Raw genomic sequence first — 27592 nt, forward strand, 5'->3', positions numbered from 1 at the left:
TTCAAGGGTTTTAAGGTTTACTTTGTTGTTAGTTGGTAGCAAGACCAAGTCTTGAAATTAAAGCATGTTGTGTCTATGACCTCTAAGAATGATGTCCTTGATAATAAAGAGATGGATCCTTGACGTTCTTTTCATGGGGCCTTGAGCTCAAGTCGTAGAAGGATCATTTAAACACCTTTAAACTTGGGGCCGTCGAGAAAAATGATTTATAGATCCTTAAGATTGGAGGTCGTGAAGAATTATTAATGTCTTTTAAGGTTAGACTTGAGAATAATGATCAAGGCCTTTGAGGTTGGAGGTCGTGAAGAATGGTTGTAGGCATTTGAGGTTGGAGGCCGTGAAAAATGATTGTAGGCCTTTGAGGTTGGAGGTCATGAATGATAAATGGTCAATCTAATCCTTAAATTACCACCTTTTCACCAATTTGATGCCTAAACAATTAAAATCAATTAAAAAAGAAGAAGATAAAATTATGATTTTGTCCTTGTATTTTTATTGGAATTACGAAAATGCCACTGTTGTCATTTTTATATCAAGATTTGTGTGTTTGTTTATCATTTCTGATTTAGTTATATAGTAGTGACGGCCAAATAGACAAGCAATGTATAGATTAAGGACATGAGGGGTGTTATGGACACCTCTTTTTAACACTTATTCTTTTATTTGATGAATCTTTTATTTGATGAAATTTACATGAATACTTCACTTTAAAAATGTGTCGCAGCACTGACATCCACATCAATTAAAAGAAAAAGTGTTAGAAGGATTAGGGATATTTTAGTTGATGTTCATAGTCTAGATACATTGGGGATTAGTGCTCCTGTTCCTGTTCCTGTCCCTGTCACTGTCAAGAACAAACTTCATTTTCGTTCACTATGTCCTAAAACTCCACGCCGCAGCCGTTATCTCGTCCGCCTCGGTTTAGTTTTTCCGTCCCCATCCTTTGTACTGTGTTCATATTAATTATACAAGGTAATTTGTTTTCATATCTCGTTTTCTCCATTTTTTAAGCTTTTTTCATTGTTGTTGTCATTTTATATCATTTGTTACCTGATAGCTTTAGATAGATGAAAATAAACAAAAGAGCTTGTGAATTTTTATTATTTTGTTTGTGAAATTAGGTTATGTTGTCTGGTTTTTGATTCAGTAGAGCTTTTCAAATTGGGTTATAGCAGAGCTTCCTAGATGTTATTTTTCAGACCAAGTCATCTGATTCAATCGCACAGTTCAATAAGTGACAAAGTGGTTCGACCAGGGCTACCGGTCCGGTTTTTTTTTTATATTTTACCTAACATATGATAGCATAAAAATGGTTTGAATTCCGGTCCTTTAACTCCTTCACGAGAGTTTGAACTCTTGTTCTTCCACTCCTTTAACCCTAAGTTCGCAACTTCGCATTCTAACTTTCCAGCCACTTTTTTCCCCTTACTAGTTGCTCTTCAGAATGTCTCTTCTTGATTAGTTGAGAAGTTAATGGAATTATCTATCCTAAATCCTAAGATACAAAAGCATCAATATTCTCTAAATTTACCTCATATCAATTGATGAGATTATCATGATCATCGAAAGGTCCAATAAACTCTTCTCCGGCGTAGTTGTAAATTTGAGATTACAAATCATGAATCAGTCAGAAGATCTATTAGTGAATCAAATCTTATTATGAATAGTAAGATATATAGATGATGATCGTTAAATATAGGATACTTTTAGTAAAAACATTTGACATAGCAAAAATATTATTAGTTATACGAAGTTATACATCGCATATGAACCTCAAGGTATAAATAAAATGACAAAAGTGAAGTGATTGGTTATACTAAGTTGACAAAAGGTTACCGACTCAATGTTGTAATGGAATGTTTAAATAAAAATTACTGCTGTCAAAAATAAAAAATTTCATGTTTCTCCTTTGATCCAAACATACCTCAGATAGATGGCACTAACTATTTTAATTTGATATTGAAACATTGCACCAGGGATCTCCTAGGATTTTTTTTTCTTAAAAATTGTTTGTATTGGTTACTCTTCAGGGGTTGTAAAAGGTTGAGAGCTAAGGGAAAACGGTTAGTGGCAGATAATCTTGTTCTTCCAATGGGATGGAGATTATTCTCTTACAATAGCCTCTCTTCGTCTCTGATGAGGGTTGCAAAACCACATAGGGTACCACTCTCACAAAGGTTAAGACTATTATCGATTCTGTCATGCATGCCTTTGGAGATTTTTGCCTTGTTGAAATGTTGGTTTTAGGTCATTTTCAATGACAATGAAATGTCTTATCTGTGTTGCTCTTTCAGGTCAAAAATATTTTATGATTCAGGTCCAGTTGTACTGCAAAATTGTTGTAATAATGCCTCTCTGCTGAATTTTCAAGGTTACCTTTCAGATAGAATTTTTTTTAACTTGACTTGAACCTGTTGTGCTGTGGTAGTGTTATTATTAAAACCACCCGTTTGTTTTATTCATCGCTGAATTTGTGTAAGAACAAAATTCCTGGTCTAACATAAAATAGAAAACCCATTTTATAATATCTTTTTTAACTAATTCAAATGCATCCACATATTTCCACTAGGTTAGGAAGATTTAGCAATGTATATCCTTTGGTTTCCATCGTCATTTAATATGTTTTTCATTGATGAAGATTTTGCTGAGAATCATGAATGGAATAGGGTTATTCATTTCCATGTCTCTATTGGATGATCTGATTTACCGCCAGAGTTAAAGATCCTAATTTTGTATCGCTTTGATCTTATTTAAATTGATTTTATTAAAACAAAAATCCAATCATCAGACAACATGCTTCCTTTGTAATCTTCATACATACAATTGATATGTGTTATCTAGTGTAAGTTCCTCTGAGCTGATGGATTTGACTTGCAGTATTGAGATCGTATGCTCGTGGTGCACGCAAGCCCTATGATCTCTTTGGAAGTAGAAGACCAGGGGATGAAGACTTTAAGAAAACTTGGGCAAAGGAAATGGATGAAGATAACACTCTATGGACAGGAAGTGAGAATGAAAGTGATGAAGAAAAGGATTCAAAGAGTCGTCTTCATAAAGATATTAGGAAAGCAAGGCAGCAAGCAAAGGAACATGCTGATCTAGTTGATGCTGATGACAGTGATGAGTTAAGAAGTGTTTGGTCCGGCAGTGACGAGGAAAAGACATTGTGGACTGGGGATGAAATGGACACCGATGACGATGTTCCTACAGAAGCTTACCCAAATGAAAAAAGCGATAAGTACATAGATAAGATTTTCGAGTTTGATGAAATGCCAAAATACAGAACCATCTCTGAACTTTTGAAAGCCGAACAAGAACCTGAGGAGCTGTCGCCAGGAAAGCAAGCAAGGAAGATTGCAGTTGAGAATGCTTTGAAGAAATTAAAGAAAGGTCCAGACGGGAGGTATACAAATGCATGGGAAGTTATGAGTGATCTAGATATTCTAATTGGAGCATTTGAAAACGTTGTTTCGGGACCTGAGTATGAAGAGCTTAGACAAGGGGGTCCTAAACAGCTAAATATTCAGTTTTTTAAGGACATTCAAGCGCGAATGAGAGATCCAAATTACAAATTCTCACCTGAGTTAAAACTGAAACCGAAGAGTAAATTTGTTTCTAGAAAGAAATTTCAAAAGACAGAGTCTAGAAAAAGGAAAGCACGGAAGAGGTAAAGTTATAGCATGTTGTCTCAAAATCGAATTCAAAAGTTGAGCTTGTAGTGTTACTGTGCCTTTTAACTGTGTATGCAACTTAAGATATAAGAGTAATATATTGAAATTGATTGATCTTTTGTTATTTTTCCCTGAAATGGTATCCACTTATGCCATACATACTGTTGTGGAAGTAAACTCCTAGAAACAGGACTTACCTTCAAATTGTAGTTCAAATTATGTTTGGTTAGTTTTTTTAGAGTTTAGGGTTTAGGGTTTAGACCGGACGATTTCTTTATTCTTACAGATGTCAAAGTTTGGTAGCTCAAACCTCTTACCATTAGAACTTGTTTGGTAGTCAAGATAAGATAATGATGGTATATAATAGTTCTATCTTGTTTTAATTTATAATTTAATTTAATGACGCATGAACATGATATTGATCATATCACCTTATTACCTCTCTTGATTTATTTTTTTCTTTCATCAAATGCTGTAATCAATTTTTACTGCTCAATATTAACTTACGCATCCTTGAAATTCCCACGAAGATGTAAAATAGAAATGACTTTAGAAATTCAAGTATACTATATTCAAAGGTTGACTTGCAAACTTTGTTAACAGGGAGAATATTGTTATTGTTTAAAGATAATATTGAGAAGAATAATACAAAACCCTCACCAAAGAACAGTTGGAAGTTGGAAATTAAATCCTTAACTTTGCACAAACTTAATCAATATTACATGCATGTGGAGAAAGAACGTGACTAAACAATGCCTAGCAAATAAGTAAGGTATTCTTTAGAGACATATTTTGTTACAGGGAAACCCAATTTGAGATTTTCCTTGACATAAATCAATCCTTACACGAAAAGGAAGAACTAAATTGGAAGAAAATATAACCCATCAATGTGTATATATACGTAACATAACCCCATATTTCATTTCATTCACCAACAAGAGCTTAGACAAATTAAGCTACCTTTGCTAGAAACATAAAAGCTAAAGAGAAACCAATTAAGCAGAAAATGTCTTTTGATCAAAAGACACGTGAAGCTGATCGTATCTATGATGAATTTGAACCACCCTCTGATTGGGATCATGAGGATACAAGTGACACACTTATTCTTATGCTTCCAGGTTAGTTCATTTCTTTCTTCCTCGTGCCTTTTTCATATAATATATAGTTTATAAATATATGTTGGATTAAAATTTATTACTTAGCTATATTGTAAAAAGTAAAGAAATAAAAAAAAATGACTATAAAAAATGTCACATACAATGCATTGAATTTGATATTCAAATAACACAACTATGATTGGTAATACGTGCAGGATTTAAGAAGGATCAATTGAGGGTTCAAGTAACCTCAACCCGGGTGCTAAGGGTTAGTGGTGAAAGACAAATGAATGAGAAAAAATGGCGTCGATTTCGCAAAGAATTTTCAATACCACCTCATTCTGATACAAATAACATTGGTGCCAAATTTGAAGCTGGAATCTTATATATTAAGCTTCCAAAACTCATCAGCCAACAAAATATAGTTCCAACACCAACCAAACCAACAACACAACAAGAACCTCAAAAGCCTCAGCAACCAGCAACAATTCCTCAGAAACCAAACACTGCTCCTCAAGTTTCTGATCAGAAAAAACAAGTAGTGCAACAAGAACCAAAGAAAGAAATTGAAGAAGTGTCTCAAAGGAAGGGAAAAGGTAAAGCTGAGGAATTAAAAGAAGATATTGATGATGTGAATAACAAAGTTGCATCAAAAGTTGCTGAAAAAAAGTCATTGACTATGGAAATGGTTTCAAGACAGAGACAAGAATATGTGAATGCATTATGTGGTTTGGTTGATGAAGTTAAGAAGCAGAAGAAGCTGGTTAATTTGTTGGTGCTTGTGTTTTTGGTCTTGCTGTTTGGTCTCTATGTTAAGAATGTAATTAATTCATTTTTTTCAGGAGGACACAAAAACCAAGAGTTGTAATTTGATTAATTACAACTCAATTGTGTTATGATGTCAATAAGTACGGTATTGATAGAAGAATTATCAGCATGTGTAATAATTGTATAAGAATAAAGAATGTTTATGTTTCTAATTATTATCTGCATGTGTAATAACTGCTTAAACTATGATTTATAGCATGTTTGTTTTTACCGCAAATTGACAACATACACGCGTTTAATGTTTTTACGGCAAATTGACAACATACACGCGTTTAAAGTAGAAGCTAGCAACAGTGGTTTCATAATTTTCACGTTTAAAGTGCATTGGGAAGTGGAAATGAGCCTCCAAAAACTAATCCAAACACACATTTAGTGATGGACCGATTTGATCTAAAAAAGTCATCGTGAGTGCAATATGCGTAATTCATATTTTTCATCCATATTTTTAGATAATATGAGCCATTGGAAAAAGAAAAAAAAAAAAGTCATTTGCAAATTATTACCTTGAATGGTAACTCAAGGTCTTAGTTTGTGTATTCACATTAAGAAGTGAGAATTTTCATTCACTAGGTCCTAGTTTGTATATTCTCATAAACAATACCTTTTCAATAAGAAAAAACTTATATAATGTTATATTGGAGATTATACCCGTTTTAGCTGGGTAATAACTATATGGATATTGGAAATTGGAAATGAGCAAGGGATTTTTTTTTTTTTTTGGTCAAGTGGTAGCAAGGGATTTAATACCATGGAAATAGAATTTGAATTGATAAAAAAAATAATTTAAATGTACATTTTACGTATGACACTAACATCTATACAATTTTTTTTTTTTTTTTTTTTTTTTTTTATGTTGGGTCTAACTCACTCTTATAAAGTCGATTTGTAACGTGAGTAATGATAATTTTTTTAAGCCCTGACTTTATTTTTATTTGATACAGAAACACAATATTAAAAATTGGAAGTTATAGAAACCAATCCAATTTTTTCTTTTATGTAAAGCCAAATGCTCCAAAGTCTAGTTAACTAATCTATTTTTTTTTTTTTATATGAAACTGATGTGATAATTTTGATATGAGCTTGGTTCATGTTGTCTTGTTCCAACAAATTCACTACAAAAAGTAAATAACAATATTATTTAACTCATACGATATTCTTCCCCTTTTTTCCTTCTGGGCATTTAGAAGAGGTCATTTTCATTAAATAGTTTAAATTAAATAGTTAGCAGATTAAATTAAATAGTAAATGAAATAGTTTAAATAAAAATGATATTTTTAATGATATTGCTAATGATATTTTGGACACTATTTTTTCATAAGAAGCTATCGCACAATTTTCATTATTTTACAATTATTTTAATTTTGTATATTTGTTTATTATATTGGTGGTTGATTGATGTTATTTATGACATATATATTTGGAAGGTTTGTAGATACTTGTTAGATTATTATTATACACCATTGTTCAGAATTTTAAATTTAATTGCACATCCACGAAACTACATTCTCTAAATTTGTAACTATTTTATTTTGTGAGTTTTATAATATATGTAACTTGCTATAATGATAGAATTGCAGCAAGTAACAATTATGAATGATGAGTCGAAATATGCCAAGCTTCAAGAAGGAATGGGCTCCTGTAGCTTGAGCATGTCCCAAGCCTCAAGAGTTAATCTTTGCTCAAACACACCGAGTACTCAATCCGTCAAAACTTAATTAATATGCTCCACAATTAAGTGATAATGCAGTCATTTTTAAGGATAAGAAAAAAAATCAAATTCAATGAGCATTTTGCACATAAGTGCAAAACTTCATGAATGTATTTGCAAAACGTTATGTTGACTAACAGAAAAATTTAATGAAGGGGGTAAATTTATTAACGTTGTGCAGATTCAGGAGGGTAATTAAAGTTTTGTTAATTTTAAAAAAGTATTTGACGAAACTTACAATTTCATGGATAATTGCCTATTTATTCATATTACTTCCCTTTTTGCCTTCTGAGCTTCTAGAAAGATACTACCTAGTATTGGAAGCAACTTACAGAAGAGGTCATTTTCATTGTGTATATTAGGCATTGATCTTTCTTAAACTTTCTTTAATTATATGATATGATTAGTGCAAGTGACAAGGGATTCCTGTTGAAAATTAGGTCTTAAATAAAACGAATTTCATAAATCATATTTAATAATCATGAATCAACAGCAGAAGTAAATAAAATGTTGAACATGATTATGATCGGATCTACGACATGATTGATTTATCAAGAATATTAATAATTGTTGTTGGTGTCATTAAAAAATAAAAATTTAGATTATATTTTTTTGTTATATTTGTTGGTGTCGTTGAAATAAATAAACAAGGTTAATTTGGTTCGTTATAATTTAAAAGCAACAAAAATTTATATTTATATTTTTAATCAAAATCAAAATTTCTTGTTCAAAAAAAATTAAAATCAAAATTTCTTAAAAAAGAAAATATCATTCATAATTTTCAAACTTTAGTACAATGAAAAGAGTGGTATTATAGAATAGAAGTATAAATATATTAGTTTAAATTTCTATGATAGTAGTGGTGTTGTTTATTTTTCAATGAGATACTTAATTATTTTTTAGTTAATAATTTAAATAATATTATAAAAAGATTAAATTAAATAGTAGTAAATGTAATAGTTTAAATAAATGATAAATTTGGAATTAAAAAATTCAGCCCAAAAGGAATATGCCTTTTTATATCGGAACATATAACTATAGAAGATTATAGAATATTTCTTTCAGAAAAAAAATAAAAGACTGTAGAATATTATTTAGACTCTCTCAAAACAAAAAAAAAAACAAAAATTATTTAGAGTTGTTGTTACTCATGAGTTACCTTTTTTTTTATTTTAGGGCTTTATCCAAAAAGGGAGCCCTTCCAGAAATTCTCAAAGGCCCGAGGCAAGCTCAGGCCCAGAGAGGGTTTGGAAATAGTTTCCAACCAGCAATAGACGCGGCTCAGTTATTACCTCGTTAGCTACGTCATTGCCTCAGTTAATACATGAGTTACCTATTATGTCGTACATAAGATAAAACCATAGCTTATAGTTTGTATTTCACTCTATTTGAACGACGTTGCTCTTACTCCATCAATACTTCAAAATTCATACACCATCTCAGTGTAAGGTCAGTTCCTCATTAACCATCTCATTTTGCCCCCTAACTAAATAAATGGTATATGAATCGAAAAGATTAATGTTTTTGTCAATTTTCTATGATATCTCGTGTTGCTAAGGATTATTATTATTATTATTTTGCGATATTGCTAATGATATTTAGGACACTATTTTTTCATAAGAAGCTATCGCACAATTTTCATTATTTTAAATTTTTATATTTGTTTATTATATTGGTGATTGTTCGATGTTATTTATGACATATGTATTGGAAGGCTCGAGTGTGTTTTGCTTTGACCTCTCTTAACTCACTCCTCGTTGATATGCCTCATTATTTTCCAAGTAATACAAGCGTCAAATTATACGTGGATGGAGTGTGTCATTGGTGGGCGAAAATGAAATATATAATAAAGTATATTTGGTGTCATTTGACATGAGTAATGAGAGTTTTATTAAGGTTTAATAGCAGTTTTTGTCTCCTAAGAAAAAATTACAAAACCGCCCCCTAAGTTTTGCAATTGTAGCTGTTTTGGCCCCCGAAGACCAATTTTTAGTAAAAAAAAAAAACATGTGGCGCCTCACTTAAGGTGCTACGTCAGCATAGACCGAGTCAAAATTGGTCTTGGAGGCCAAAACTGCCACATATGCAAAACTTAGGGGCGGTTTTGTAGTTTTTTTTCTTAGGGGGCCAAAATCGCAACTTTGAAAAAGTTAGGGGCTAAAACTGCTATTAAGGCTTTTATTAAACACCAATAGTCTCAAACATTGATTCTAGATTATATATAAGAAAATTGGCATTGTTAAATTGGTTCATTGCTTGGATCACAAACTATGAAAAGACAAACAATTTTCACCTATCAATTTTAGAAAAAGTTGGTGTGAAAGAATCATGAATCAAACTCATGATTATTGGGCCATTATCCTTCGTAGAACATCATATCGGAGTGGGGAAAAATGATGACATATTCTTTTAAAAAGAAAATGACGAATTGTAGAGAAAATGTGGCATATAAGAAGAACTGGAGAAATTGCAGAGAATTCACGATTATCTTATGTGCCAACCAACAATCAATCACCCTTTGCATGCTTCAATCACCCTTTGAACACTTTATAACTATAAATTTTAGAAATCACAAATATATTATCATACAAATCTCTCTGTCCCGTCACCCTTTACATCCTTCTTTACATGATGAAAATACTTAGTTTATCACTTCTTTTTTATTAGTCAATATCGTATATTCATTTGAGTACGATTATTCTATTTTATAATTGTAGTCAAACGCATATGTGACATTGACTAATAGGAAAAGAAGTGACAAACTAATTATTTTCATCGTGTGAAGAAGGATGTGAAGGGTGACGGGGCAGAGAGATTCGCATGATAATATATTTGTGATTTCTACAATTTATAGTTACAAAGTGTTCAAAGGGTGATTGAAGCATGCAAATGGTGATTGGTGGTTGGTTGACACATAAGATAATTGTGAATTCTCTACCATTTCTTGGAACGTTTTGCTTCCTAAAAAATATAGCTGGGCAGCTCTAGACACATCCCCCAACTCATAGTATAAAATGATGTCTTTGTATCTATGTTCCAAGACCGTACAACTCCTACCAAATGATGATTGTATTTCAGATAACTGGATTACCAACATCTCATGTATTTTTTTCCCAACAAGAACACAAACCACCCATATTATTGCTCAAATATTTCTTTGGAATCTACCATGAGCCCCTTCAACTATCTGTTGGTGGCTCTTCATGGACGAAACTGGCAAGTGCACCAAATCGCAACAAGTAGTAAAGAAGTAAGTTGTATCGTTCTCTACAAAGATTGTCGTTCAACTCAATAATTAACAAAACTTATTTTAAAAGTGAAAAGTAATAAAAGATAAATAGAATTGCAGGGTTGAATTATCCTGCTCAATGCAAGATTAGGTTCTTGGAGGCTCAGCTTTATAGAGCTGTTTGCACCTCTCAAAATCGTCTCTGTCTAAACCCTTACCACTAAGCTAGTACCTGAAGTGTATATGGAAACCTAATTGAGCATGCAAGAAGATAGAAAAAAGCTATTAATTTGTCTGTTAGTAGTTATTTTATGACATGTTAAGTTAAAATAACTTCATTAAAGGAAAAATAAAATGCAAATACTTAATTGAGCAACTTAAGTTATATGTGACACCTACCATTTGTTCCTTTCAAGTAAGTGACGAGAAGTTTTTGTTTTTGTTTCTTTTCTATATTTTTCTTTCTATTGAGTGATGGTTTTTTTTTTTTTTTAAATATTGGTCTCGAGCTAAGTTAGAGTGGACTTAAAATTTAAAACTGACTACCGTATCAATTTATAATTTTTGGTTTGATTTTAGTTTTCAGGTTTATCGGTTTTATCCGAACCATTTACGTCTCTAATGAGATAGTCCATAAATCCATTTGAGAGTGAAAGACGCTAATATCATCAAAATGTTTACTACCAAAAATAGAATATATTCATATTCTATGTTTTTAACTTTTATTTAATAGCAGTTTAATAAATGCTAAAATCCCTATCTTTGTCTACTAATAGAGGAATATTCCTCTATGATTATAAACATTGCCAAAAACACAAGGTCATTCCTAAGACCAAAGCATATAATTTTTCTTGCATCATAGACTTGACTACAGAGAAACAATGTTTGCACGAAAAGAAAGTAATAAAACAAAATAATAAATTACAATTACCCATTTAAAATGCATAATATTGTCCAATCGAAGCATATAAAAGCACACTGGCATAGCTTTCATTTTCAATCATAAATAGAAAGAACCAAAACACAAAATAATATCAACAACAAATAATTTTTTGGCAAGTATGGATCAAAAGGCACAATCAACACCTGATCGTGTTTACAAAGATTTGCAACCATATCATGAATGGAATGAAGATGAAACAAGTGCCACTCTTGTTCTAATGCTGCCAGGTATATGTTTAACTTCTCTCACCTCCAATTTGTTTGGATTTTTCAGATTTCATAATCTTTTTGCCCTAACTTTTGTATGTATAAAATCATATCTTAGATAAATACATATTTTTGTATAATCGTATATTGCAAGCACATAATATTAGACATATCGGGCTAGCAAGTACAACTCATTTGGTAAAGAATTGCATAGATATTTCATATGTTGAGACGCGGATGAGTTTCACCGCATCACTCTTTGAAACAAAAAAGAAAATGAAATATTAAACATATCATGAGTTTAAAGACTATCACATTAGTGTTATTTAAACAATTAAAATTTGACAATGTGTTTAGCGCGATTCAAAATCGTGGTTAGTCATGTTCAATACTCCTTCCGTTTCATAATACTTGTCTATTTTGAAGAATAATTTTGTTTCACGATACTTGTCACTTTCAAGTTTCAATGCAACATTAATTATTGTCTTGTCAATAATACCCTTGCATATTTATTGCAGAGAGTGAAAAAAAATAGAATGAAATAATAAATGGTTAAGGGTATTATAGAAAACACACATATAATTTCATCAAAAATATCAAAATTTATTTAGTTTCTTGGTTACTGCAATTTCTCCAAAATGGATGTGTATTTTGAAACGGAGGGAGTATATGATTAATGAATATAACTAATGAGTTGTAACATATTGTCATACTCATTAATCATCAATTGAACCTAATCATTTAAATTGTTGTCCTAAATTTGTTGTCAAATATTTGTGTATCATTTCTATTTGTTTTAAGCCATTTCTCATTTTCTTCTATATGTATGTATATACTATCCATTTCAACAAAATCAGGATTCACAAAGGAACAATTGAGAGTGCAAGTGACTTCAAAAGGTGTCCTAAGGATCAATTGTGAAAGACAAGGGATTGAGAATATATGGCATCGTTTTGGCAAAGAATTTCCAATTCCTCCATATTGTGAAACCAATGACGTGAGTGCCAAGTTTGAACGTGGAGTGCTATCAATCATGTTTCCAAAGCTAATAACCCCAGCTAATAAGCCTCAAGAACAAGAACCTATCACAAATCCACCCCAAGAATCTTCAATGCCACAACAACTTAGTGATGAACCTAAGGCACCAACACAAGCACAAGTGGTTGATGATCAACAAGAGTCATCACCAAAGAAAGAAGAACCAATTAATGATGAAAAAGAAAATAACAAAATAGAAGAAAAAGTTGAAAATGATCAAAAGAAGGTGAGGACTAATGATGAGTTGCTGGAGACAAAAGAAGTTATTAAAACTGCTGAGGGTAAGGGAAAGAGACAAGGCAAGATGACACAAAGATTGAAAACAAGGATTTTAGATTTTAATATAAGTTTGAGATCAAAGGATGATAAGGATGTTAACCAATTAGGTTTTGGTGACACAAGGCCTAAGAAGGGGAAGTTATTGGTGAATATGATTGTGGCAAGCTTGTTGGTTTTGGTGCTTGGGGTGTATGTCAAAAATGCATTGTGGTCATCTCAAGGAGAATCAAAGGAATTTTAATCTCATATGCATATTCATTATTGTAAATGCATAAATAAACTCAATAAAGAAGTAAAACAACTACTTTGATTATGAAGATTGATCAAATCACACGGGCGTTTATATTTAATACTTGTACACCTCTTAACACATGTATTATAAACTCATTGTTGCATTGTAACCAAAAAAACAAGTTGTTGCATTGAAAGTTTATATATATCATTTCATTTTTTTTATATCAATCTTAAATTATTTATAAGTCAATGAGATAATGACTTGTTTGTTTTTATTGAACACGGAAATACAATTTTGCTATCCAACCAACCGGATAGACATCGGAGAATGTGTCTATATACTTACAAAAATTTGATTTGATTTTTGTCAAAAGGTTTCTTAAAGCATAATTATAGGTGCTTTGCAAAAGCACCGTGGTATAACTGAGCCAAATGAAAATATGTTAGAAAGCAACTGATATTTAGCATGCAAGCAAGTAAGAGCACCTCCAGCGGCTTCTTTTTCAAATTCGTCCGCCAGGTTTAACATCAAATATGAGTTTTTTATGCCAAAAATCATCCAAGGAGTTGGACAAGTGTAGTAATCGTTACTTCAGAAAGTAACGTTACTTTGAATAAAAAATGTAGTTGAGTAGTTTAAAATATTTGAGAAGTGTAAAGTAATATAATATATAATGTGGGTCTCATTTATACCACCAATATGGGTGGCATGGATGTGGTTGCTCTTAGCTTCCATAGTCTTTAAAATTAGGATTAAAATTCAGATCTTAAATCTCAACTTTTATATACTTTAATACGTGCCTATCAAACACTCGTAGGTATATACTTTGGAATAGTTTATTTAACTTTTAAGATACTTGAATATGTCATTTATCTTAGTTGGCATAGACATTGCCTAATATATGCAAATACAAGGGTCGGGTCTCGAACCCTGGATACTCTATTTATTTACTTTAAAAATTGAATTTCTATAAATTAACTTTTTGTAAGGAAGTCCCGTTATTTGACGGATATAAGGTTAGTTTATCTTTGTATACACCTTTCTTTTTATGGAAATGATATATGTTTCGACTAATTACTCACGAATCCATCTCGATGGCTAAATCAAATTGGTTGGCACAGTACCTTTGCCATATTCCACTATGTTTTCCGGATGGTAAGAGATTTTAATTGGTCGATGAAAAATCGTGAACCAGCAACACTATTTTTTATATGCATTATTCTTTATTTTTCACTACTAAATATTACTTTCCCTTGGTTCTTTATTATAGGAACATTTAGCAAAAATAATCATTAGTATAGAAAAGTTGTTAGGGTAATAAATTTATCTGAAAGTGTGGTAGTTTTACATATTTATTTCTGTAATTATTAAAATCATAAAAGAGAGAAAATATATTTAAAAATTTTTAATGACAAATTAAATAAGGTTATGTCCACAAGTCTTAACACAACTAATAAATGTACACACAAAAACAAAGAAAGGAAAATATTCTACTAACGTTCTACCATATTAGTCATACTTATTTTTTTTCACAATTTTTTACGTTATTTTTCTAGAAACAAGTCACCTAAAAAGTTGTTGGAAGGTACAATTTATATATGGGATAATTAGTTTGTCACAAATCAATTAATTAAGTTTAATACTTTTTATATGAATATACTTTTATTTTTTTTTCCCACCAGCTTGGTAATGAATTGATGAGTGCACTTGACATGCATGACTGAGTTTTACCGGATCAAATAATAGGTTGTTATGGTCGCAAGAGTGGAGGAAACACAGTTTGTGTTCAAACTTTGATATGCGTACATGTTTTAGTCTTACTTTACATATCTATAGAGATCACGATATTGTTGAAGCTCTTGGAAGAGATGGAATTATACCAAAAAGATATAGCTTTTATACTTTACGCAAGGTTGTTAAAGTAATAAAAGATGCTTTTGGCGTTGAACCTACACATGTTTGTAGATAAACTATGTTTGTGGATGATGAACTTAATTCAAGAAATACATTTGTGTTTAGACAAGCAGAGAATCAATTTGAAAGATTGTCAACAAAATCATAAGTGTCGGAGAACTTTTCAATGGTTTTCATGAATAAATAACTAGACTTTTGAAAATAATGTGTGACACAAAGAGTTATCATGAATAAATAACTAAACTATGGTTTTCTGGTGTTAATTTGGATGAACACATTTAGATTCTCCAAAAAAAAAAACCATGGAGTTCTACTCCCTGGTGTGAATTCACCAAAAAGAAAATTCGATTTTTTTTTTTTGTGGTTGGGCATTATCCCATTTCTTTCTAAAAAGAATAACTATAAAGGTGATATATAATCTTAGTGTAATTTTTTTCTTCAAATTGTACCCTTAATTTGAACTCTTTTATTGATAATTTATACTTTTTGAACAAATCAAGTAGTTTTGGTAAAAAAAAAAAAAAAAAAATATTTATACCTTTTGAACTAATCAAGTAGTTTTGGTAAAAGATTAAAAATCAACCAAATAATAGGATTTAAATTATAAATCAAATCTAGTTTCAATCTCAATAAAGCAAAATCTAAACCCATTCTTAAAATAAATATAACAATACCAAATGACAATTTATTCAAAACTTCAAGCTTAATTTTTATGGAAGCCGATTATGATCTTCATTCGAGAAAAGCATAGTGTTCGTACGACGATGATGATACTAATAATAGTAGTAATAATAGCTCCTCGTGTATTTATGATATTAATGGAAACATATAGAATAAATACAATAGTATCCATAAAATTTGGTTGGATAGGTACGCAACATCCAAATTATTCAATGTAGTGTCATATTTTTCTATAAATTTATTTAAAAATAAAATAAAATTGTAAATAAGTATAAGGGGTACCGATACTCAACCAAACTTCAGCTACCTAAGATTTTACCGACATTTTTTCAAAAAAAAATAAAAAAAATATTTTAGCAAGATTTAGCTCGTGTCTTGAGCTATATGCAAAAGCTCTAGACTGGTCTGTCGGGGAAGAGATTAACACCAAGAACAAAATCTTGGCTTTAGGTTTTAGCATTACCAAGGTATGAGGTTACCTCATTTGCTACCAAAGCATATTATTTTTCTTGATGCACCAGACAGACTAAAGTCATAAACAGAAATAACATAATGTTTGCACGAAAAGAAAGTAATAAAATAGTACATGAACAAAAATTTGCGTGCATAATGTATGCTAAATACGTCTCTCATCAAATCAATTACTATAAAAGGAATACCATGTCATGACCAATTCATATACCAAGAGGCAAAGGTACATAAAAGCAAAAGAGAAACAAAGCACAAATAATAAATGGATACAAAGACACAGCCAGAAGCTGATCGTGTCTATGAAGACTTTGAACCATATAATGAATGGGATAAATATGATGGTCGTTTCACTGTTATGCTACCAGGTAAAATGTTATTTCAAGTTTTCATATCTTGGACTCATCTTGTCAACAAAATGATTTTCTCCCAAATAATATACATTTTTTAGTGTAAAGTCACACAAAATAACTCATAAGACAACTATTTTCCATATTTAAAAGCCCTTTGTTTTTCATTAATTTGAAGGTGCATCAATTAAATTTTTATCTATTTTCATATCCAAAAAATACATTCTATATATTTTCTTAACATGCAGGATATAGAAGGGATCAAATGAAGGTTCAAGTGACCTCAAAACCTGCCCTAAGGCTGATAGGTGAAAGACCGACCTTCCAGAACAGATGGCGCCGTTTTAAATTAGAATTTCCCATTCCTTCTGATTATGACACGGACAGTGTGACTGCGACATTTGAGGGTGGCAAGCTAACTGTCAAATTTGCTAAACTTACTAATCCTAAGGAAACAACAACAAATCCACCAGAAGAAGCTCCAAGACCAAAGGAACCATCGCAAAAGGTTAATGAGCAAAAGGGTACACCAAAAGCTAAAGAAGAGAAAGTAGAAACAAAGGAAACAACAACAAATCCACCAGAAGAAGCTCCAAGACCAAAGGAACCATCGCAAAAGGGAACCCCAAAAGCTAAAGAAGAGAAAGCAGAAACAAATGAAACAACAACAAATCCACCAGAAGAAGCTCCAAGACCAAAGGAATCACCACAAAAGGCTGATGAGCAAAAGGGTGCTCAAGAGGGTACCCCAAAAGCTATAGAAGAGAAAGCAGAAACAAAGACTAACGATGTCTCTGATCAAACGACACCACCAAAGGAGAATGATACAATAACCGAAAAGAGAACAGAAGCTAGCATAGACAAAGTGGCGGAGAAAGTGAGGACTAATGGCTCAGCTGAGACAATAGAAGCAGCAACATCTAATTCTCCTAAAACCAAAGATGCCAAGTTTATTGCTAGATGCAAAACCAGGCTTGTAGATTTCACTCTCTCTAAGGCTCTCTGTAATCAGGATGAAAATGAAGCCCTTGGAAATTCGACCACAGGTCTTAAGAAGTGGAAGAGATTGGTTGCATGTGTCATGCTAATCTTATTGATCGTGGGACTTGGGCTTTATTGTAGAAATACATTTGGATCGTCTCAGGGAGAATTGGACCTCGAAGAGCTGTTATTATTTCCTTACTGATGTACTAATATTTGTAAACATTGCATTATATTATATTCATATGCGTTTAAATGCATATATCAAATAAAAGAATAAAATTATACATAGAGTTCAGACTCTGTAAACTGTACTTTAGTTCAGTTGTCATGTAGACATGCTGTATATTTCATAAACAGACATCTATATTCTCTTTTATTCCATGACATTTTATTACAATACGAAATATTCACATAACAAAAAGGTAACTTTATCATAATTTGTTTATTTCATTTCATCCATTCAGCTCACTATCGGATAGTAACTACATAACCAATCTCCTCTAAGGATGCTTGGGGGCAAAAGGGGGAAGCAAGCGAGAAAATGTAATCAAATTTACTTACAACAGGAACAAGAGACCTCAGAGCCCCCAGCACCAGTGGCTGACATATAACTCCGTTCCCAAACATCTGTAGGAACTGCTTCAGCGTGAGGAATGTGCCGAGGATGTTTTTCTCTCTTATCCCCCCTGAGCTGCTTTAGACCATGCTTAAGTGCTGGCAATAAGGCTTCCGTACATTCAGCAACAGCATTCGGGTTTCCCGGCATGTTAATGATCTGAATATTAACAAATCAAATACAACTTAGCCAGTAAATACAAGTCTTAAGTCACTCACTATATGTATGAATTCAGGTTATACTATTTATAGCAAGAATCAAATCATGCAAGATTTCGCTTACTAGATATGATACAGCACTAATGCAGCAGCAGTCAGAAACCAACTAGGACTCATGAATACCCAAGCCAAATGATTCAAAGATGTCAAATACACTTCGAGCATTTTTCATTTCAGAAAATATTATTTGTTTCCACTTTTAATTACAAATCTGTCATTCTGTCACCTCATCATATATTTACTGTCCAATTTTGAAACATTTATGCAGGCTGAAAACAAAACAAAAAAACTATTTGTACTATTTTCTCAAACAAGTCACAGACGAAGTAATTAGGAAAATTTAAAAGCAGATCCTATATGAAAAGTAGAAGCTTAAAAGCCTATATGATGATTAGAATTTTCCAAGCGAGAAGAGTGAAGAAAAAAGGCAATCTACGCACATCAAACTAATGTCAAACAGCACATGGAAACAAAGCAGAAATTCTTATCTTCTACGAGACTGTAGCAAACCACTCGGTACATTCAATGCCCCTTTTGGCATTAACTAATATCAAGTCTGCTCTTTAGTTTGGCATCAACTTTGTGACCTCTTCCAAATAATGATTAAAAGAGATGTATCTAGATGCCATTCAGCCTTATCCAACTTGGAAGACGATGATTTAACAATTATGACAATACTAGTGGATATAACTTTTTCAATATCATACAAAATGCTGATGCACATGAGATAGCATATCCAGATCTAGCGTTATTGAGAACAAACTCTAGGTTGCTCCATTCCTCTAGCCTCCACAGAAATTTTTTCTTTGGTTTGAAATGCACTAGATTCGCCCAATTCACAAGTAACAACAAAAACCTATAGCTAGCCTTATTGGACAACAACAAATATGTTCCGTAAAGAATTTGTAAGATATATAAAAAGAGCCGCAAAGCAATATCAATTGTACCAATAAAACGGTGAAATTGTTTTGTAGAGAGCCAAATTCATTATACTTTTAAAGTAGATATAGATTTTTTGTCGTTTTTTCCTTACCAAGGTTGATCCTCTGATTCCAGCTGCAGATCGTGAAAGCATTGCAGATGGAGTCACCTATTTATGCCAAGAAACGACAACAAAGACACATGAGAAGGTACTGGAAACAGTACTAAATCTATTAAGAAGCAGGACAGAGAATACATTTGATATCAACAAAATTAAGCTTAAACAATGATAAATATCAACAGAGAATACATTGTTTAATAGCATCGTTCAAAAAGACTGAAGAGCAAATTAAGAAAATAAAAGGCCAATCTTCCCTTAAACAATGATAAATATGATCAATTTTACTTGCATAAACTTTTATACACAAGCTCCTAACTAAATCATTTTTTTACTTTGTTATCAAGTCAATGTGTTTCAAATATCACTTCTAGTCCAAATCGATATCATTGCAAGGAGCTTGCTATTAGCAGTTTACAAACGCAGCATTATTCTAAATAAACAGGCTTCTTCCGTTTCAAAGTAACATAGACATAATGATAAAAATTTATGGCTGACAGACCAGCACAACCAATCAGTCTAGAAGTGTTCTTTGAACATTAATTTGGAAATAAAAACGGGTAAAAAAATCAGAAATTAAGAAAATGAGAAACCACGCCATGCAAAGGACATAACTATAATTTCCAAGTTGACTAACATAAGCATAGCTGCTGATACCTTTAAACTCTCTTGCATCATTACATACAAAAGACCAGGTGTTTCTTTTTCGATCAACTCTTTCGTAGCTTCCGGCGTTACATCTCGCGAGGTAAAGCCAGTACCACCTTGATTGGCAAAGACAAAAACAATGGACGTTAATTCAACACAACTATAAGTTTTACTCTAGGCAAGTTTGGAGGGGAGGGGAGGGCTTTGGATGAAATGAAGGATCAGATCAGGTGGAAAGAATCGAGTGTTTTGGCAGAGGAGGGCTTTGGGGGGTTTAATTTTCTTCATAATACAAAATCAACCTAATTCGGGGAAACTCAAAAGTTGTATTGGAGGAGGGTTTTGGAGGGTTTATATGAATTCTTCAAATTCAATCTATATTGTTATAATACTCTTAAAATTAAAAATTTATCAATTATAAACATTAATTTATCATTCTCTAAAAAATACTCTTCCAGAAAATGTGAAAGCTTTCTCAATTTTTCTTTATATTTCCCACCCCCCAAAGCCCTCCCCTCAAAACTCCCAAACAAAGCCTTACAGAAACTGATAGGTTAGATAGAAATGTACCAAGAGTAATTATAAGATCCATTTGTTCATTATCGCTCCATCTTCTTAGAATGTCCTGAATTTTTGCCACATTATCTGGAACAACAGAGGTTGCTACAACTTTGGCACCTCCTAGCCTTTCTGAAGAAGAATTAATAACAGAAACTGCCCTGGGACCACTGTTTAATTGGTAAAGTAGTCAGCAAACTTTGATGTTAATACCAATTATTTAAAAACTAGTTTGGACTGTCTGGTTGAACCAATTATGGTTCAATTACTCCACATATTATATTGTCCAGCTCAGTCTTGGTTTGACTAAAAATTTAACTAGTTGAACTAATCAAATCATGACTTAGAGATCTTGCTAGTTTGATATACAGCACGGATTTTAAAACATTGGCGAACATACATAATTGCATTTTTTTTTACTTTAAAAAGCTTGCTTTTATGTAATCTGATATCTTCAATCAAAATAACTATTGTTATATTACAGACTGGAAAATACTAAGAAACTTCAAGTAATCCATCTATTCCGTTCCATTTCCACTAACTTCGGTTTGGGGAAAATTCAATAATATGAAGCTTAAGCTGATACCATGTAGATTAAGCTGATTTCTAAAGCCAATAGATTAACACCTAAAACAGAAAAAACAAAACCAAAATGCTTATCTTCTAAAGCTCCAACTTCACAACTGTTGCAGAACACTCAGTACATCCAATGCCCCTTTTGGCATTGGCTAATATTGAATTTGCTCTTTAATTTGGCATCAATTTTGTGACCTCTTCCAAATAATGATTAAAAGAGATGTATCTAGATGCTGTTCAGCCTTATCCAACTCGGAAGAGGGTGATTTAACAATTACGACGATACTAACTTTTTAAATAACATACAAATGTTGTAGTACATGAGATATCATATCCAGATCTAGCTTCATTGAGAACAAAAGCTAAGTTATTACTCTATTCACAAGTTTTAAAATATTCAAAAGACACTCCCTAACCTTTGTATTCTCCTATTTATGCACATACTCTTTAACTAATCCAAATAACTAACTATAACTAATCCAGATAACTAACTTAACAACTCTTAACTACTCTAATTAGTCATTATTCTACATCCCAACACAACTCAAATGTTACACACAAGATAAGTGGCAATTCAATACTGCGAAGCCTGAGGTGATACCACATACATAAGGGCTAAGGCTGATTTCTAAAGTCAATAGATCCACACCTAAAACAGAAGAAACAACACGAAATTTTTATCTTCTAAGCTCCAACTTCAAGACTGTTGCAGAACACTCAGTACATCCAATGCCCCTTTTGGCATTGACTAATATCAAGTTTGCTCTTTAGTTTGGCATCAACTTTGTGACCTCTTCCAAACAATGATTAAAAGAGGTGTATCTAGGATTCTAGATGCCATTCAGCCTTATCCAAATGGGAAGATGATTTAAGAATTATGACACTACCAGTTGATATAACTTTTCCAAGAGCATAAAAATGCTATCGTATATAAGATATTATATAGAAATGTAGATTAATGAGAACAAACAATATGTTGTTCCATTCCTCTAGCATTCACAGAAATTTTTACTTTGATTTGAAGGGGTACACTAGATGCAACCAATTAACAAGTAACAATAAAAACTCATAGCTAGCCTTATAGGACAAGAATAAATATGTTAAATATGGCCAATAATCCATTAACCTTTTTATAATCATGTAAATTATTAGTTGTATATAAATGGTGAAGAATCAGAAGCATCTAGAAGTTACTTCATCGAGGAATGCAAAAAATTCGGTTTTAGCCTTAAATATTCCACATAAAATTGTTTGGATACCACAAAAATCAATCAATGTGCTCCGCTTGTTTAATAATGAAATCCAAATTGGTTACAAAAATGCTTAGTCCTGATCTTCCACACTATGTATGTCTCTTTGTTTGCATGCACCCATATGAAATATAAGATGAAGGTCAACAATACCTTCGATCAGGTCCAGCCCCCGCAGCAACTGTATCACTTACTGTAAGAATAGCCACTCTGAGGTCAGCACTGCCAGAAGAATCTGTAGTTATTTTATTTGATTTAATTCCTGGCGGAGCAAAGTTTGAGTCTGATGATATATGATTCTTGGCAAAATCCACAGGTGTTAGGTTGGAAATTATGATAGCGGCCACAGGAGTCCCAGCAGATACAACACTGCCTGTTGCTGGAAATTCCAAAAAGGCATTAGCTGACTTCATACTAAGTAGTCGACTGCTCCTCTGATGACCAGTGCTCTTGGCGACAAAACTGAAATTCATTGGCGGCAAGTAAAGCTCATTCATTAGAGAAACCCGGTCAAATATAGGCATAGCAATTATGCCTGTGGAAAACAAATACATGCGCAAAAAAACATGTGCCATAAAGAAAAGAATCAATAATGAAATTCATCATTAACTTACCCAGGGCTGCCTGTTCCATCATTGTCAGTCCATATAACAGTGGCACGATGATATTCTGGTCTAAATTGATCTGTCTTTATGGGTTGTTGAAGCCGAGCTTGTACCCTGCACAGAAATGAATGAATGAAATCATAGAGAAAGCAGGCATGCCATCACAACAACAAGTGTTCTTTTGAAGTTTATGTACCTCAGATGATGAGGATTTGTCCACCCTGCAAGCTGGCGTATAGCAGGGACCACAAAGAGATGAAAGCAAACTGAAGAACTGACAGGATTTCCAGGTAGTCCAAAAGCTAGAATTTTACTTTCTGTTGATTGAGAGTCAATCTCTGCAAAAGTAAACGGCTTGCCTGGTTTAATAGACACCTGGAAGAAAGATCAATCCTGAGTTAAGATAACATGATTTATAAAATCACACCCACCAAAGCATTAGATAAAATTTTACTATTTCTACAACTGCAGAAATACAACATACACATTGCGCCACCAAACCAAATTACAGGATTGTCGGAATAAACAATAATAATCAAATAAAATTGTGACATTACCTTATCAAAATGTAATTTTCCTCGCTTTTCAAGCAAAGGCCTAATAAAATCTTTGTCTCCCATTGAAACACCTCCTGAAGTTATGAGAATGTTGATTCCAGAAGCAAAAGCCTTATCCAAGATCCTTCCTTGGGATTCTTCATCATCCTTAGCGATACCAAGGTCCACAACTTTGCAGTGATGCTGTACTGCGGCTGCCAGAAGCATGGCACGATTAGAGTCCCTAATCTGCATAGGATCTATATATTAGCTTATGTTTGTTTTAATAATAACATAATTACATTAACCAAATAACTCTTGTAAACTACATCCAAAATCCAAACATATAGCCAACAAATGGGTAGTTGAGCAACATGGTAAAGCAAGTACAATGCTGTACAACAAATTTTGAACAACACGCACATATACATAGTAAAAAATTCATATCCTAAACATATATTTATTATAATCCAAATGCCTCAACAGGTTCGATTTAAGCTTCAATTGCTCGGCCTCAAGTGAGTTGATTGAGCATTAAAGCTCCAAGAGAATACTAACAATGTCCACAATAAAATTTGTGGCTAGTTCAACCCTCATTCATCAACATATTATGCTAAAATATAAGCACATAGTGACATTAATGTCTGCAATCTTGCTATGTGCTTTGGTTTTAGCTTAGCAGAGTAATCTGGATAAATATTAAGACATCCTTATCGTTTTTTTTTAATCTGATGAGTATTAGAACCTATAAAGAAATAAACAAAAGCGCTGGGGAAGGCTACGATGAAAAATGAAAACCAAACATGCATTAGCAGATTAATGATCTATTAAAGAAAATGTCCAAATTGGCAAATTTAGAAATTTATTCAAGCCATTGTCTCCCCTGTTACTGTTCTTTTAAATCAAATCTTCTCGGTAATATGAAGTTTATAGGTAATCTGCATTATATTACACTAATAATCATCGAAGAAAACTCAGGAGCTTACCTAGAACTTTGATTAAAGTTTAAAAACCAGCTTACACATCATCATAGTTTTAATAACTACAAACAATATTGTTCCTGCTACGCATCTTTGCAAAAATTTAATCAACTCATCTCACAAGTCCTAGTCCTCCATAACAATACCTGACCACGACTCAGATGCCCAGTAGATGGCTCCACAAGCTCATCGCCGGTAGAAAGAACAGCAATAGTTGGAGTAGGGTACACCTGCACCAAAGCATAAAGGGGCATATAAAAATTTCTACATAAAAGGAACTAAATAAAAACTATGTTCCATTATGGGAAGCTAACTTGAGTACAGACTACAGACTCTACCTTAACCGTCGTCGCACCAACTGCAGCGAGCAAGCCAATCTCGGAAGCACCTAATATTTCTCCAGATGTTAAGACCACTGCATCTTTCTCAATATCAACTCCCTATCAATCAACACTTTTTTGGATGAATGAACCACAAAATCATAGATCACCTAATATATCAAAACATCAATATTATAATACATAGAATGCTAGGTACTTAAAAAAGTGAAAGAATATGAAGTTAACTTATTTTGATCAACAAATAGAAGTTTATGTTCATGAATATTGAACTTGTGCGTTGTCTGATGCCATTAAAATAGTCACTATATAGATAGAGCAAGTTCCCAACGATTAGTGTATCTATAGTATACCAATTATTTATCTTATATGTATGTGACATCTGAGGGATTCAAGTTCCCACCATGTCACGCGTTTGATACAGTCACGAAATCTTAACCGGATAAAAAATCAGATGGCCCATGTTATAATTTTGGTAAATCAGCGAAAAATTAAACAAAAAAAAAGTTCCAATGTGATTAGTCAAACAGTCCAGACTCTGAGATTGCGTGTATGCAGGAAATCCAAATCTGGTGAATGAGAGGCCATAGCCTCAAAAACAATCCCACTCAAAACAGTGCATGTGTAATGTATTGTGCTTATTTTTATATACTCATAAAATTCAGGAGAATTAGGGTCTGTTTTGATTGGCTTATTTGAGCGTACTGGCATAAGCATTTGTAACATTTCATAAGTTGTTTTTAGATTATTTTTCCATAAGCTCTCCAGGATATATAGCTTATTGATTGAACGAAAACAGTTTAACTTTAGTTTATCTTATGTTGTAGAAAGAGCTTATCTATAGGCGCTTATGCTTAAATTTTAAGCTGCCAGATAAGTATTTCATACAAACAGGGCATTAATCTATAGGAGAGTTAACAACATGCATACATACCACTGGGCGTATATCATTGCCTTGATTGGTTTTGACCAATATTCTGACCCGGTCAATCTCATCCGAAGCACTGTTGACTTTTTCAGTATCTTCAACCTGAACAACTGCATCAGCACCATCAGGTATCGGTCCTGATCCAACACAACAAACAATCACAATTTATCCCCTGTTTGGATAAACAGCTTAATTTGTAGCTTCTAGCATAAGCACTTATTCAAAAGCTACTTCTATAACAAAAAAAAAAAAAAATTAAATTGTTTTCGTATAAGCTATAAATTGTTTTCATAAACTTTACAAACCTCCGGTCGTTACATAAGCAACAGTTCCAGGGGTCACAGTAACACCAACGGCATCATCACCAGCTCTTGACTCCGCAATCACCGGGTATTCTCCAGGCCCATCCGCAGCAACAACCGCATAACCGTCCTGTTCCAAAACCAAAAAGTTTAGATGAGTGAAGTGAAATGTGAAGAAATAAAGGAAGGAGAGGATAGTAAAAACGAAGAAACCTTGACGGAAGCAGGGTAAGGAGGTAAAGGATCAACGGCGTGAACGTTTTGTGCTAAGACTTTACCAAGAGCTTCGTGAAGTGAAACGGAAATTGGTGGAAGACGTTTAGCGGCGTTAAGAACAGTTTCGAGAGCGTGAGTGACTGAGATCATTGTGTTCGATGTGATAGATAGATATTGATTGATACTGTTGCTATGTTTTATTTTATTTTATCATACAGTATAAGGTATGGATGAACATAAGAAAGGTGACGGTTGTCTCTTCAAAGTACCAGGAGTCGTGAGAGGAGATTAGATATATTGCGGGTTCTTTTCCATTTTGAGGGGATTTCTGATTGCTATGCTCTTCTTTTTTTGTTTCAGTTTTGACATTTCAAATTTATTATTTTCTGTAAGCTTTCCATTTTTTATTTTTTTTTTGACAAAGAAACTTTCAATTTTGTTGAAAAAAGAAATTCGAGAAATGGTCCAGATTCATTTTGGTTTGTGGGTCGGAATGAAATTAAATTAAATTGGGCAAATCTTGACACGTTGAAATTGTTTAGACGACACACGACAATAGTAGAAATTAAATGATAAATAAATTAGTCATATTATTAAACCGTTTTTTTTTTTTAAGTATTTATGTGAACGTGTCTTAATTTTTTTAAGGAAAATCATAAAACCAACGACAAGTCAAACATCAAAAATAATGAAGGTTCATTTTTACGCCCACCACATCCCATGAATTCCGTCAAATTCGGAAATTAAAATGTACTTCATCCATTTTAAAATATAAGTAAAATTCACTTTTTAAGTTCATTCATTTAATGATGTATGTGGTCTTGTACTGTCATAACAAAAACTTTTTTGTCTAAAAAACTTTTCTTTAAACAAAAAAACTCAAAAAATAAATTGTTTACAAGTTTAATCGATACACATCGATTCAATGATGTATTGTCATAACATATAATGAGTTCAAAATATACCTCATTAATTGATGTGGTAATACATCATTGAGTACATGTGAGTTTTTATACCTTCACAATGTATATAAATTAAACTACTTTTATTTATACATTTTTCATATAAAAAATACTAAAAATATTTGATTAATTATCTCTGTCCTACAACAGGTTTATGTTTGCTTAATCATAAACAGATAAAAATAAAAA

The 27592-nt window shown here is 32.5% G+C and overlaps 5 protein-coding genes and 1 non-coding gene across 10 annotated transcripts; 4 read left to right on the plus strand and 2 right to left on the minus strand.

Moving 5' to 3' along the window:
* The first annotated feature begins 686 nt into the window (after window positions 1-686).
* LOC11423228 (uncharacterized) lies at window positions 687-4022 on the plus strand. Of its 3 annotated transcripts, XM_003617008.4 has the most exons (4): window positions 687-972; window positions 2031-2177; window positions 2295-2371; window positions 2878-4022. In XM_003617008.4, exons 2-4 carry the CDS (start codon window positions 2092-2094, stop codon window positions 3669-3671), a joined length of 957 nt encoding a protein of 318 aa, XP_003617056.1. In that variant the 5' UTR covers window positions 687-972; window positions 2031-2091; the 3' UTR covers window positions 3672-4022. The 3 variants fall into 3 exon arrangements, with proteins under 3 accessions (XP_003617056.1, XP_013454304.1, XP_024640318.1); XM_013598850.3 differs by lacking the exons at window positions 2031-2177; window positions 2295-2371 and having other exon boundaries at window positions 696-972; XM_024784550.2 differs by lacking the exons at window positions 687-972; window positions 2295-2371 and having other exon boundaries at window positions 2040-2177; window positions 2878-3875.
* Window positions 4023-4585: 563 nt separating this feature from the next.
* LOC11434253 (inactive protein RESTRICTED TEV MOVEMENT 2) lies at window positions 4586-5754 on the plus strand. Its single transcript, XM_003617009.4, has 2 exons — window positions 4586-4789; window positions 4984-5754. The coding sequence occupies exons 1-2, from the start codon at window positions 4678-4680 to the stop codon at window positions 5634-5636; spliced, it is 765 nt and encodes a 254-aa protein (XP_003617057.2). The 5' UTR covers window positions 4586-4677; the 3' UTR covers window positions 5637-5754.
* Window positions 5755-8480: 2726 nt separating this feature from the next.
* Window positions 8481-8630, minus strand: LOC112422334 (U4 spliceosomal RNA). Its single transcript, XR_003012698.1, has one exon. It is a non-coding gene; the product is annotated as a U4 spliceosomal RNA (small nuclear RNA).
* Window positions 8631-11508: 2878 nt separating this feature from the next.
* On the plus strand, window positions 11509-13427 carry LOC11420904 (uncharacterized). Its single transcript, XM_003617010.4, has 2 exons — window positions 11509-11703; window positions 12540-13427. The coding sequence occupies exons 1-2, from the start codon at window positions 11595-11597 to the stop codon at window positions 13238-13240; spliced, it is 810 nt and encodes a 269-aa protein (XP_003617058.2). The 5' UTR covers window positions 11509-11594; the 3' UTR covers window positions 13241-13427.
* Window positions 13428-16497: 3070 nt separating this feature from the next.
* LOC11432310 (proteoglycan 4) lies at window positions 16498-17921 on the plus strand. 3 transcript variants are annotated; one of them, XM_039834848.1, is made up of 3 exons: window positions 16498-16665; window positions 16896-17266; window positions 17363-17921. In XM_039834848.1, the coding sequence occupies exons 1-3, from the start codon at window positions 16563-16565 to the stop codon at window positions 17831-17833; spliced, it is 945 nt and encodes a 314-aa protein (XP_039690782.1). In that variant the 5' UTR covers window positions 16498-16562; the 3' UTR covers window positions 17834-17921. The 3 variants fall into 3 exon arrangements, with proteins under 3 accessions (XP_039690782.1, XP_039690783.1, XP_003617059.1); XM_039834849.1 differs by having other exon boundaries at window positions 16896-17171; window positions 17268-17921; XM_003617011.4 differs by having other exon boundaries at window positions 16896-17921.
* Window positions 17862-26796, minus strand: LOC11421435 (molybdopterin biosynthesis protein CNX1). Its single transcript, XM_003617012.3, has 13 exons — window positions 26439-26796; window positions 26229-26355; window positions 25930-26060; window positions 24996-25097; window positions 24804-24887; window positions 23699-23926; window positions 23338-23516; window positions 23151-23255; window positions 22690-22998; window positions 20723-20880; window positions 20162-20268; window positions 19499-19555; window positions 17862-18406 (listed from the first exon to the last, which is right to left on the minus strand). Exons 1-13 carry the CDS (start codon window positions 26589-26591, stop codon window positions 18185-18187), a joined length of 1962 nt encoding a protein of 653 aa, XP_003617060.1. The 5' UTR covers window positions 26592-26796; the 3' UTR covers window positions 17862-18184.
* Window positions 26797-27592: the final 796 nt, after the last annotated feature.

This window comes from Medicago truncatula, chromosome 5, assembly GCF_003473485.1.
Source record: "Medicago truncatula cultivar Jemalong A17 chromosome 5, MtrunA17r5.0-ANR, whole genome shotgun sequence".
NCBI classification, from domain to species: Eukaryota; Viridiplantae; Streptophyta; class Magnoliopsida; order Fabales; family Fabaceae; genus Medicago; species Medicago truncatula.